General features: G+C 43.5%; 1 protein-coding gene across 1 annotated transcript; it reads right to left on the bottom strand.

Moving 5' to 3' along the window:
- Nucleotides 1-261: 261 nt before the first annotated feature.
- On the bottom strand, nt 262-12865 carry KDELR2 (KDEL endoplasmic reticulum protein retention receptor 2). The gene is made up of 5 exons (XM_082291880.1): nt 12693-12865; nt 6101-6201; nt 3510-3668; nt 2235-2487; nt 262-1463 (listed from the first exon to the last, which is right to left on the bottom strand). Exons 1-5 carry the CDS (start codon nt 12781-12783, stop codon nt 1429-1431), a joined length of 639 nt encoding a protein of 212 aa, XP_082148006.1. The 5' UTR covers nt 12784-12865; the 3' UTR covers nt 262-1428.
- Between the last annotated feature and the right edge of the window lie 1167 nt (nt 12866-14032).

Below are 14032 nucleotides of genomic sequence, written 5' to 3'. Positions count from 1 at the left end.
TAAAACACATACAAGCACTAAATCCTCCTCTGCACCCGGCTGGAGACTGAGCTCTTACTAAACAAGCAGAACTCAGTCATTATTGCTTCCATCAGTTATAATGCCCCTCAGAGCCGTAAAAACTTCATATTTCAATACAGCAAGGACATACCAACTTGTCCTCACTGCAACGTTTCATCCAGTCCCAGGCGAACAGAAAACTTTCATGTTCAGGAATGAAAAAAAAATATAAAACCAAACTGTTTTCACCATTTCATAAAGTGTTTATTGAGGATGGTAACACAGGATAAATCATGCAACAGCTCAGTAAAAAAAGGGAATCATTTAAAGGATGAAGAATGGTAACTGGTGCTGCTGATTCTGAAAAGTTTATAAAAAAAATATTAATTGTCCAAAAGTGACATTGAAAACCACTTGAAGCTGAACATGGAAATTGCTTATAAAGCACTCATTAATAAGAAAATGTAGATATTGTTTCAAATGATCACCCACAGATTTCTGTAATCAACAACTTACAAGTCTCCCATTCCTACAGCTGTAATGGTGGAGCAGGGCTGGACATCCAAGATATTTCACCTTCTCTTCCTGAACAAACAACACAGTCACAAACATTTGCCACTAAGTAACACGATCGCATCTCTCACCCCTCACGACCTGGGCTGCCAAGTGCTTTCATTATTGGGATGACCTTCCCAGACATCATGGCAGAACAGGAAAGGGCCCATCCTTGTGGCCTCAAGTGATTTCCTCGCTGCCCTCTTGCCATCAGTCTGTTTTAGAAGGGGAACAACTACAAAATGTGACTGTTCCCCTTCTAGCACCAACATACATTTTGAATAAGGAACTCCATGTCAGCAGATGGCACAAAGATTGGGCACCAGCACATCACATCAAACATCGGTGGTTTCAGATTTAGAGTTGACATATATTCGCCTTTTGGAAAAAAAATAAATATAGTGGAATGAAAACTGAATCAAAGGGAAAGAACAGATGACTACCATCCATCAAGGATGCACATATTTGTGCACTGAAAAAAAAAAAAAAGAAAAAAAATCAGTCATTTCAAAGAAAATCTTGAAAATTAAAAAAAAAAACGTTTGCACTTGTTCCTGGTCATAAACAATCTCACAAAAATCTCACTTTTGGAACTATTCCAATTGAAACCATACACTGAATTTATTAATACAGTATAAGTTTCTTTATGTAAAAAATCTTTATACATAGTAATAAAAAAGATAAAGGCAAGATGCATCAAACAGAAATCTGCTGGTTGTTTTTTCCTCCGTTCTTACAGAGCCGCTGATGACTACCTGCACTATAAAGAGCTGTGTTTCTGACTTTCTGTCTCAAGCATCTTCGCCTTTGCTTGTGATAAGGATTGTTCTGTCCAAGCATCCAAAAGGACAGATGCTGGTGATGTTTTGGCACTTACGCTGGCAAACTGAGCTTCTTTCCCTTGAGAACTGCAAGGAAAAGTGGGAAAGAAAACAGTCAGCAAAACAAAGTTGTGATGCAGGAGAAGCAAACACTGTTAAAATGTGCAAGGGACCGAAATCTCTCACACCAAATAGGCCCACTGCAGACAGTCCTGCCAGACTGCCTCTCTCCTTTCAGTACATACTGGTAAAACTAGAATTAACAACTCTCATCTTGCCCTCTTGTGGCACCCAGGAATTCCCACTTTTCATCCTCATAGGACATACTAGCTGCTCACCACAGTCTCTTAGGAATTATGACTAAAACAACACAGCCCCATGCAGCTTTGTGGTTACATGATAGAAGCTGAAATGTGAGTAAGGGCAGAATTGTTAATGCACTCAGCAGAAGTGTCTGCTTCTACACTCAGCATGAACAGAAACATCCAAAACACTTTCAATTTTTATGGTATTTAAACCACTGAGAAAGGTCTGTCTGTAAGCACAGGACCTGCACGTAACAGTGTAGATAGTCAGGGGATGCAGGAGGATCATGCTTATCCATGGAAGGCAACAGCAATATATACTTAGCCATACTTAAGTTTTTCCAAAAGTTCATCAGACCACCTATACATTTATATTCTACCCATACCCCAGAAATGCTCCCCGGAAGCAAAAATGTACTTGATAAATTAAGGATATTTCAGCACTAATTTGCACACAGACTTAACGAGCTCCTAATGCTGATGCAGCAGATCCTATGAACCTGTTAACTGCTACATTCCACAACCTGAAGCTGGAAGTTACTGCACTACTTACCTTTTGTAACATACAAATAGAAGAAGTCACAGTACAGAACGGTCTGGACCACACCAGCAACAACAGCTATGAGGTCAAAAAATCCCTCAAAGTAGTAGCGCCAAATCCAGTTGACTAAGTACAAGGCACGGTACAGACCCAAGAAGAAAAGATAGTGAGTAGTGATGGTCTCTGCTTCCCCAGTTTTGCTGATCATAAAAAGTTGAGGGAGAATAGCAACCGATTCCAGATAGATGGAGAAGGTCCACAGTATCTGAAAGGACAAAACCACAGGTAAATTCAACTGTCTTACTGGTAACAGTAGGACAGAAAACATTCTCACTCCCTAACAATGTTATGGATGAATACCTATTCATACAGGTACAGTATTTTGGCAAACTTTCCTTGGTACAGGAAAAACTAAGTGAAAGCTTCATAACCAGAGGATGGTAGGAGGGAACTCTCCTGGCAGATAGTAGACTCTCCAAACCAGTTGTCTGCTGAGCTGGCACACAACAGGGTCACTTGTGAGGGAACTTGTGTGCTTCCAGTTCACATTACCATGAAATACAGCTTACAGAGCCCATGCTGTGAAATCTGCAGGGAAGATGAAGTCCTTTTTCACCCCTAATGTTTCTCCATTTTTTATCTGTTTAAAGAATGAGTTAACACAGAGCAAAATCTAAAATACGTCTCAAAGTGTTGCAATTCAAATTCCCTTACTCTATAATAAATTCATTTAACCCCAATATAAAAATGCACCTCAGTCCACGTAAAACAAGCATCTAAAGTTATTCTCTATTTTGTAGGAAAAATTACCTGTTTGAACTCCCTATAATTACATTTTTAACATATTTTTTCTGCAATTAAACACACAGCTGCACTTTAAATATAATGCAATTCTTTTTATTAATCTAGACCATTTGCAATTCTATAAAATTTTAGTAGTATAATTCCTTTTGTTTTCACCAGGTGGCACCAACTATTCACAAACTGCATTCCTGGGGATTTCTTTAACAAACAGAACAAAAGGAATTCTGAATTAATACAGCCATCAGAGTGTACTGGGAAAAACAGAGTCTTCTGCTTAATGAAATAATCAATGCTGATCTCCTGAGGTGCCTTAAATTTGCACAGACATCTGCACCACGCAGATTCATTGAGGAAAGCATTAGCCTGAACCTACTAAACAGAGACACCCTTCAACCTTTACCAGTCAGACTAAAAATGCTCATCTTCACATTCTAAATATTTTAAGGAAAAAAAAAAATAATCTCCTGCCCACAATCAACTCACCTCCAGAGGAGAGAAGTCATGATTGACAAGAAAGGAGAGCCCACCAACAGGAACTATCAGAAACTCCACTCGGAAGGTGTCATGGTTTCCATCGTAGGTGGCCTTGAACTTCATGTAGATCAGGTACACGGTGGCGTACGAGCAAGCGATGTAGATAAGCTGAGGGCAAGGAAAGAAAGAAACAAAACACCAAAACAATCCATAGAGGTTCCAGGATTAAATCACACTGCCTGAATAAGCACTAAGAGGAGTAAGTGTGGTCTTTTTGGATTCTTTACATTGTTTATGTGGTTTAGCTGGCTGTTGGTGGTGCTTAACTTTTGTCAGCAGAGTAGTAATTCAAAATGAGTTGACTCTGGGCTCTACTGGTTTTGTTGCTTTAAAGGCATCACATGGTTGAACTGATTGCCCAAAGGTGAAGACCCTTTCCAGAGTAGACAGAACCAAGGAAGTGACTGGAGAAGGAATACATGTTCTGCAGCTGCAGGGGAAGCACTGGCCCCAAACCTTTTGGTTAAAAATGTGCAGGTGCATAGACACAGTAATAATGGAAGGGGCCTTTCTACATTCAAAATGCCCAGCGTGGTGTGGCTCGTGTGGCAATTAAAAAAATATTCAATAAGCCCCATTCTGACAACCATTTACATATCACAAACAAGCTGATTTGCTTTGGACCTTTAAACATCTCTAAAACCTGAAGAGTGACAACTGGACACTGTTCTTCACCAGCCACCAGGCCACAAAACCTGCAAGACTAACAGACTACGAGAAGCAATGAACCAGAATTCAGTTTGAGCTGATGTCTAACCATTTTGAATGGTTATGGCACAGTACACTTTATAGCTATTCCCTGTGGAATGAGCAAAAAGCTTGATTTTACAGGTGACAAAACAGAACCAGAGAGAATCTAAGACTTTCTAAAGGTCAATCTGCCATCATCAGGACAGAGCTCATTGTCCTGGAGTCAACACAGTACAGCAGACTAGACAAATATTTCAGCTTCTGCCAGTTTCAGCACAAAGATTAAATGTTCCAAACCATTTATCACATTAAAAAAGGCTTCTTTGCAACGGAGAAGTAACAGATTAAAAATCCAACTGTTTGCAGATGCTATTAATCACTAAAAGCTCTGCTCACAGATACAAAATCCTACAAATACTATATTAAGGAGCTCAGAATCCAAAGACTCTGCTACACAAGCATCCCAGCTGAGTAAAGATAAAGGACAACAGGACAGGATACAGAGAACCTTTACTACAGATGTAAACTAATCACAGCTGGTATAGTCATAGGAGACACTAAGGAAGTGTGAATGAATCCAAATTTCTTATATTACAGATTTCTTCATCACAAGAATCTCAACTCTTGACTTCTCAACTGAAGTTCTCTCAAGTTCTCAACTATTCTCAGTGACTGTGTAACATTATATACTCCTAAATGTATGCAAATAGAACACAAAGTTGTGTTGGGACACTCAAGCAGCTTCATCTTGATGCTACAACAATGGGCTGGAAAGACAATTATATCCAACAGTCTTTCTAAGCAGTAACCTTTGAAACTGAACCATTTTCAAAGTTAGTATTTCCACATTCATTCCTTTTCTGGTTAGGAGGGCTGCAGAACAAAGATGTGGTCATGGCCCTGAATCACCACCAATAAATAAATAAATGGCAAACCCCCTCTACCTGCTCCTTTAGTGCACCTAACAGTACCTTCCAATCAGAAACTGCAGATGGAAAAAGCTTCTGTTTCAAGAATATTTTATTTAATCCACAGCCCTTCATCTATACTGTTAATATTAAAACTTAAGCATACACATTTCACTTGTTGGAAAGCAAGTGTCAGTTTAAGACACAAAATTTTATTTTACAGTATTATTTCCCTAATTCTTCAGTACGATTTGCCTTATTGATTATTTAGTCTTTCCTCTTGGCAAAGTTATACTGCCCTCTGAATTAAAGCTGAAAAGCATCAGGAAAATCCAAGAATAAAGGAATTGGATTTAAAAAGCACGAACATACTGCCCTCTCCCAGACTACTGCTTTGTTTTCTTGTACTCAGCACCAGAAATTGCAGGAATGAATAAGAAGTAACAAACTCAAATTCAGGCTCACTGACATTCAGTGGGCAAGTGACAGGGGTATAACTCACAGAAGCTACATTCCTTAGAGCTCACTCCTGTCAACTTTTGATCAGCCTCTGACCAGACACTAGCTGCAATTCTGGCAGTGCATTCTGAATACTAATTTACCTTGTAGTGAATAAAAGGAGATTTAGTTGAGCTTTAATGTCTCAGTTGAGGAATACAGTTTATTTGAACCGTTTTTCCAAAAGCTTTTATTTTCAATAACCACAATGCCATTTGTTCTAAATGTCACAGTCCTGATACAAAGAGTTTTTTTTAAAATTGGATGTGGAGTGCAGCAAAAGAAGCAGGATTTTGAGTCCATCTTCCACATTCTTTATCTAAAGCCCATCTAGAACTTAGTCTGTAACAATTGTGCAGTGGGTCATTCAAAGTGGCTTTTATTAATGAAATTATGTACTCTGCATGCAACATCACTGGCTTTTCTAACTCCAGTATACTCTACCTTCATAGATGTGTTATACAATGAAATGAATGAAGTGAAGAGGTCCAGGTAACGAGTAGTGAAGACCAGTGCAAACAGAAGCTGGCTTTTCCCAGAAATACCTGAAGTGACAAAGGAAATAATTAATTATTCAGAAAGTGATGAGGTGCTTTGAAACTCTTGACACCCGGGATGAGAAAGGATATATCCTTCATTTTTAAGCAACTTGATCACAAAATTAGAACAAAATTCAAGTTCCCAAGCTGTACAAACAGAATCCTAAGCCCACATAGCTCAGTAGTGTGAACATAAATTACCTTGTACTGCAACAGGTGCTGGCACTACACAAGGTTTAGAAGTTACAGCAGGTAGTGTCACCTCCAAAAACATCACCTGCAAGCTCTCTGTTCTGTATTATCACTGGGCAAGGCTGCATTAGTTTTCAGTTCTCAGCTGTCACATGCCTCAGTACAATCTTTAGATGCTGAATAACTGGAAAGGCACAAGGGCAATAGACAGAACAGACCCAGTGACAAACAGAAGGTATGAGGGCACCAATAACAGGATTTTAGCGGAATACATAGATTTTTAAAACATAAGACAATTCAATTCACAGACTCAATTGGCCACATGGTGAGAAAAACATCAAACAATCAAGCCCACATGTTATTATGTACTAAAAGAAAATTTTAAAAAGAGAGAGAAGTGAGAGAAAATGTCAGATATCTACACCGCATCTTCAAAGCAACTTTCGATTCTAGGTCAAAGCCCCAATGTCAAAACGTTTGTTTGTACTTAACTTCAGGCACTAGAGCACAGCTAGAAGCATAAAAGCTTTGCACAATCAGTCACTAAAAGCTTCTGAAAACTGAGGCGAAGCATCACTCCATAATACTGATGTGGTGGTGTGTCACAGCAGGGGGACAAAACAACCTACTCTGTGCCTCTGTCTTGTTATTCCAATTACTCTTGTTTTCAGTCATCCAGGGTGAAAATAATTGAATCTGTTCAGCTAAGCATGCAAGTCTTGTTCAAAAAACAAGAGGGAAAAATACTCTGTAGGGAGAGGGTTATGATGCAAGGCTGAAAATCCTTGTCCTTTTATATAGAGATATTTCTAGAAAGGCTTTTGTCAACAGTGCCATAAAGCAATTAGGAAAAGGCAGTCTGCTATGGCTATTGAAGTCCTTTTCCACTCCAGCTTAAGGAACATGGAACAGGCTGCTCCAGATGAAGAAATTTAACATATGAAGTACAAGAATGGCTGAAACAGTAACAATTAGAAAGGGGGATGTTTGCAACTTTCACATGTGAAATGTCTGCAAGGTGAGCCTGATGTACCACCAAGAGAACAGCTCAAGTGCAGTACAGGGAACATAAAACACCTCAAAACCTGTGGGCTGTAAAGCTGTAAAACACAAGCTGCAAGTATAAAAACCAAAACAACTCTCCCCCACAAAAAAAAAAAATCACAAGCAAACCACTTCCCAAAGTTTAGAAAAAAATACATTTGACATTTCTTGAACTACAACTACATTGCATAGACAGCTGAAGCAGCACTCCGGGCTCATCCCAGGTGTGCTTGTTGGCATCACGACTTGTCAACAAAACCTCCCAGCAAGCAAAGCTGTCCTAAGGTCAGAACCCACAGGACAAAGAAATCCACCTGGACAGATTACAGAACAGCATCTCACTACAGAATATAATTAAGCTAAATTATTTAGCATGCTATTTTCTTTTAGCAAATAACTGGGGGGGGAGGAAGCATATAAGAGACATTAATTATTGATAACAGCTATAAATTTGGATCTGGATGTACTGTCACAAATACATATAATATACTTGACAAATTCTTCTAAGCCATTGCCAGTCTCACCTCCTCAACCCCAAAGTTGTAATTTTTATTAAGGCTTTCAATACTCACTGATTTTTGAATCTTCAGAATAGTCATAAAATCCTGAAACCCACCCTAGACCCAAACTAATTTTCAAGTTAAGTAGACTAGACTAGACTAGGCAAGGTTTAAGGTGTAAACCAAAGGCCTGTGAAGGGACAGGCAATCTGGGAGAAACATCTAAACCATAAGCAAAAACAGGAGGGGGGAACAGGTAAACACACTCTTGTACCACTGATGCAAAACTTTAGGAAATGTATCACAGCACTGACCCTGGCTCACCGTTGGCAACTGCAATACACTGAGGCTACAGTGATATTCTCATCCTTCTCCCTTTTCCTTTTACTCCCACAAACATTATACTTAGTTCTTGAGCTAAATAAAAACGGTTTTATTTCTTTTTCCAAAGCTCTGGGCTCAAATTTGGAGGAGCCAAACCTCTCCGTTCTGTTTCATCCTCACACCTGGAAAAACTCCTTCGACTTCTGTGCTCCAGCTTGGCTGAAAGCCATAGCATGAAACTTTAATTCAGGTGATTTTCACAGTCAGGCAGGAGGGCAGAGCTGAAATTGTAGTACTTTCTTATCAACTTCATTTTGCCGTGGTGAGGCAGGTAAGAATTAACAGGCAGGAGCAGAGACACTGAGCTGTGGAGTGTGTACAGCACTTGCCAACTATGAACAGCACATCACAGCCTTAAAACCCACAAACAAATCCTCTCTTAAGGAAGGGCAGTCCATACTTTGCCATGGAAACTTCACAGACTTTCTAAAACAAAGTAGTTTCGTTCTGTACCAAGTCCACATCAGCCACAGAACCACAACTTCTTTGGTTCTGCTAATAACATACTAGTATTAAGACTCCTGTGCTACCAATTTAAAAACCCAACCTAATTTTAAAGATAAATTTTCCAACTGACAAAGAGAATACTTTCCTTCAAAGAGAGAGAAAAAATTCCAAAGCTACCTAAAGCAGCAGTTTTTGAAAAATACAGACAAATTAGCAGCAGCCTATGGCAGAGTACTGTCAGAAATCTTCATCTTCGCATATTATCTGGTCCACAGCAGGCACATAAAATAGAGACATAGCTACATTACCTAGCAAAAGTACTACACATTTACTACCTACACCACTTTTTTAGAGCATACAGCATATAATTTGACAGCACTGCAACTGCAGGTCACCTTTAACACTTGATAAATGACACAGAGAAATGCAAATCAATTTTCAGGCAGTAATTTGCACTGCAAACAATGTAATTTGACTTGAAATGGGTAAGAAAATGCAGTCTGAACGGGACAACGTTTGAAAGCATGGGATTCCTCAAGTCTCATGAATTTCCTAATTATGACATGATGTCAATAATGGAGTTACCTACTACATGCTCCATGGCTCTTCCTAATGACTTTTGAGCTGTTATTTTGAGTGGCAAACATTTTCCCAAATTCTAAATTTGGAAACTCCAATAACCAGACATGCAAAAAATTGTTTCCCTGTCAGCTCTAAAATTCTGAAGTCATGATTTGATTTGCTTTCCCCTTGTTCTCTTTTCAACCTATTGACTAAATTAGAAAAAAAAAAAAGTTAAGTTTCTTGAACACTGAAAACACAGACTGATTCAAAGTGCAGATGAGCTTAGTCTCACCTATCTTCCTCAATTAGAGGAGTCACTGCTTAAGAAGGGCAATAGGGACTATGAGTCTTCAAAAACCAGCAGGTTGCAGCAGAGGTGCACAGGCTGTCTCCCTCATTTCCAGCTGATTTTACAGGCCTCTGTGTTCCCCTGGAACAAAGGCCTCAGACACACACAGACACAACCAGAAGAGAGGAGTCGGCACCATGTGGTTTGCCAGCTCTTCATGGATCACAGCCTGCAGCTCAGCCAGCAGTTAGAAGCCCTTATTTATTTTCAAAGCCTCTACTGCTTCAAAAGTCACAGTTCAAGCAGCAGCTGGTTTGCCTATGTTTCCTTAGTCACCAATAACCACAAGGTACAAGATTATTTAATTTATAAATGGCTCTAATAACCATACAATGTAAAGGAACAGCATAAAGCCCCCTAATAAGAGGCTCTTCGTAGCTGCTCAACATTAACTGGTAACTACTTAGGGGTTACTGTCATGCATGACTTTACAAACATATGCAAATACATATTTACAAAGTTTTTATCAATAGAAACCTCAACTGACAACAATGAACCACTAGAAGGAACAGAACAGAGCCCCCAAAATAAAAATCTCATTCTAGACAATCTTGTTAGGCCTCAGACACCAATCTCACAGCAGCAACATGGGTCTGGATTTACACCTGAGGACTCAGGCAGAACTGAAAGACACCAAAGAAACAACCCCTGACAAATACATCCCTGTTTCTTCTTTTTTTGCTCAGGAAAATGAATTAAGCAAATATTTTCTACTGAAAGACCTTATGCATGTGTGTTTGTGGCCAGGTATGCTGGCTTATTTGAGAAAGGGAAGAGCTGAAGACCCTGTGTCATACAGGCCATTTATTTTTCTGTCCTGGAGAAAGCTGTACCAATGATTGGTGTGAGGCTGCTTTCTTACGAATAAACCCCTAGCAGTAGAGATTCTCAATCACAACTGGCTTAAGGAAAGCAGCATCAGATCACTTTTTAAGCAGAAAGACGGGACCAGGTCACATTGTACTATACTGTGTAAATAACCTCACATCCAAAGGTCACTTAAAAATTTCTCTTGGCTCAAATCCTATCTGAATTTCAGCTTTGCAACAGAATTTCTCATTTTCCTTCTTCAGACAGTAAATGATATTCAGTTTTTAGATCATTAACCCTCTTGCAGTTTGTAATCTCAACTGCCTTTCTCAAACACAGGACAAAACTCTACGCAAGAGCTGGAGAAGGCAAGGCCCTCTCCAGCCAGATCTAGGCAGGATTCCTGATGCACTAGAGCGTGAGCCAGGTAAGTTCATCAGGAAGGTGCTCTTGTGCTCCATGACCTCAGGAACAATAGTTCTGCACAACTGCTGCATGTGGGCCATGGAGTCATTTCCCTGATCTCTTCTGTAAATTTAAGAAGAGTTTTTACTTTAAGTGTGTTTAAAAAAAAGCTATTAGTTTACTTTATAAAAACCAAAACTATTCATTTAGTGTTTTTTATTTGTGCTATCAAGTGATTAGCCAGTGATTTGACATGAAAACATACAGAACCTCTACTTCCTCCTACCTGTAGTGTAAATCTCTTTCATTTCCCCATTCTCAGTTATTTCAAGTTACAACCTCAACTAATTCTTCTTGCTTTTACATGAAGACTTTACAGATACATCTTTTCAACAGCGCTAACGTGGTATTTGAACAGCATCATCAACACATGGCAAACTGATTTCAAGAACAATCGCCCCCACTAAAGAAGCAGAAGCTCACCGGAGAGAAGGCAAAGTCAAGCTCAGAGTCAAAGCCCCGTGCACAATGAAAGCGGTATTCCCAAGGTGTGTGGTCCGATCCACATAACACACAGCGCACGGAAATGCCCATTTTGAATGACAACAACCCCCAGTTTTCTGAGAGAAATCAGCTACGCTGCAGTTATGAGAACTGCCTGCAATTCCCTCCAACCACCACACCGTACAGCCGAAGGGGGAAAGCGAACCAAGGCACAGGGAACTGGAGCATGCCCGTTCCGAACGGGGGGGAAGCGGCAGCGGGGGGCGGCGGAGCGGGGCTCGCCCGGCCGGGACCCGGCGCTGCTCCCGCTGCCACGTCACACAGGCCCGCGGCTCCCGCCGGGAATCTCCCTCCGACCGCTTCCTACTGCAGCTGGCCCGGCCAGCAGCGAGCCCTCCATCAGCCCTAAAAGCGCCACGAAACACAGTTCAATTCCTGCACAAAAGCGAAGGAGAGCGGGAGTGTGAGGCCGCTGCGGACGGACGGGAAGAACGAGGAAACTTCAGAGGCTGCGAACCGCGAGTCAGCGGCGGCCGGCGCTGCACCAAACCCGGGGCTGCCGCGTACACCGGCGGCCCAGAGGCCGGGCGCAGCCAGGGCAGGCGAGGGAAGGGACGCAGGGACGGAGGGAGGGCGGCTGCCCGCTCCGCGGGGGACGAATTCCTCCCCTCCTCCCCCTCCAAACCGGCCTCCCCATTCATTCGCCTGCCGCCGGGCAGTTACATAAGGAAGGAGCGACCCTCCCGGAGACAGCCGGAGCGGCGGTGCACAGGGATTAAAGTACAAATAATGGCAACCACAACACCTTTCAGGGAATGGCAGCTCCCGCCGGCGCACCCCCACCCCGACGCGGGGATGCGCCTCCTCCTTCCCCCTCTCCCGGCTGCTCACCCGCTTCGCCAGCGCTGGATTTGGAGCGGGCCGAGTCGCGGGGAGGTCAGGAGGAGGGCAGAGCCCACTCCCCTGCGCGGACGGGAGCGACCGTCCCTTTTCACCTGCCCGGGCCGAGTTCTGCCCGCCCGCCCCGGGGGCCCTCGGGGACGCCCCAGGGGGGAAAATGCCCTCCCCGCCTTTCCCCGCTTCACCAGGGCCGCCTCCCGGGCCAGTGGGACAGGCGGGACCCCCCCCCCCCCCGGCTCGCTGGGCTCTCCCCAGGCCGCGGTCCTTCGGGGGCGATCGCAGCACCCCGCGGCCGCGGCGAGCTCGGGGCGATGCCGCCCGGCCCCCGGCGGGGCTCCCGCGGGGCTCCGCGGCCCGGAGCCGCCCGGCCGATCCCGCCCCGCGGCCTCCGCACGCACCCGCGCAGGAGCGGCTCTTCCAGATCTTGAGCAGCAGGATGATGATGGCCGCCAGGTGGGACAGGTCCCCGGTGAGGCGGAAAATGTTCATGGCGGCGACAGAGGCGGCGGCGCAGCCGGAGCCGGGGAGCGAAGATGGCGCAAGCTCAGCGGGCACCGAGCGACGTGGCCCGGGGACGTGGCCAGGCAGCCCCGCGCCGGTGCACGCCGGGAAGCGGGGGGAGCGCCCGCCCCGCCCCGCGCCGCCCTCACGGCGGGGCTGCCCCGGCAGCCGCGGGCCCGGGCGAGGGGAGCGGAGCGACCGCGGCACTCAGCCCTTAGGGCGGCCGAGCAGCTGATATGTGTGTGTGTGTATATATATATATTTAATAGCGAATATAATGTATATTTTATTATAGGTATGTTTTATTATGTTTTGTAGTCCAACAGTGTGAAAATCTACATCAGCTACTAGTGAGGGTCCAGCGGAGGCCATAAAGGTGATTGAGGGGTCTGGAGCGTCTCTCTTAGGAGAGACTGCGGGGGCTGGGGCTGGTTTGTCTGGAGAAGAGAAGACTGAGAGGGGATCTCATCAGTACATATAAATATCTCAAAGGTGGATGCCAGGAGGCTCACAGAATCATGGAATCACAGAACAGTTTGAGTGGGAAGGGACCTTAGGGATCATCTCGTTCCGCCCCCTGCCACTCACTAGACCAGGTTACTCGGGGCCCTGTCCAGCCTAGCCTAGAACACTGCCAGGGATGGAGCAGCCACAGCTTCTCTGGGCAACCCGTGCCAGAATGGTGCCAGAATGGTGCCAGACTCTTCCGTGGTGCCCAGTGACAAGACAAGGAGCAGTGGCCATAAACTAAAACACAAGTAGTTTCACCTTAGCATGAGGAAGAACTTTCTTTATGGAGGGTAGCAGAACACTGGGACAGGCTTTTCAGGGTCATGGATTCTCCCTCCCTGGAGACATTCCAAATACGTTCCTGTGTCACCACTCCAGGTGACCCTGCCTTGGCAGGACAGTATGACTGGGTGATCTCCAGAGGTCCCTTCCAACACTAACAATTCTGTGATTCTGTGTAAACTTCCAAGAAAAAGAAAAAAAAGAAATTATTTCTTCAATAAGAAGCGTGCTGAAGCACTCTTCAAAAGAGCACGCTGCCTCTTCAGAGTCTTGAATCCCTAAAACAGGACCAGCATAGTTCAGTGGGCAGTTCAAAGAGGCATCTCCTCTTAATAATGCTCCAATGTTCTCTGTAAAAAAACCCCAAAAATCCAAACAATAACAAAGAAAAATAGGAATAGCCATCCAGGAATAGGATTTCCAATGGTTGTAGAAAATGGGTAAC

The sequence above is a fragment of the Coloeus monedula genome, assembly GCF_965178545.1.
Source record: "Coloeus monedula genome assembly, chromosome: 16".
Classification (NCBI taxonomy): Eukaryota; Metazoa; Chordata; class Aves; order Passeriformes; family Corvidae; genus Coloeus; species Coloeus monedula.
This window is presented reverse-complemented; position numbering and strand designations above follow the sequence as displayed.

Coding starts and splice junctions, on each gene's coding strand:
- KDELR2 (XM_082291880.1), bottom strand. CDS start 12,783: ATGAACATTTTCCGCCTCACCGGGGACCTGTCCCACCTGGCGGCCATC. Junction 2,488..3,509: donor ATGACTTCTCTCCTCTGGAG/GTGAGTTGATTG, acceptor TTGTCCTTTCAG/ATACTGTGGACCTTCTCCAT. Junction 1,464..2,234: donor CTATTTGTATGTTACAAAAG/GTAAGTAGTGCA, acceptor TTTTCCTTGCAG/TTCTCAAGGGAAAGAAGCTC.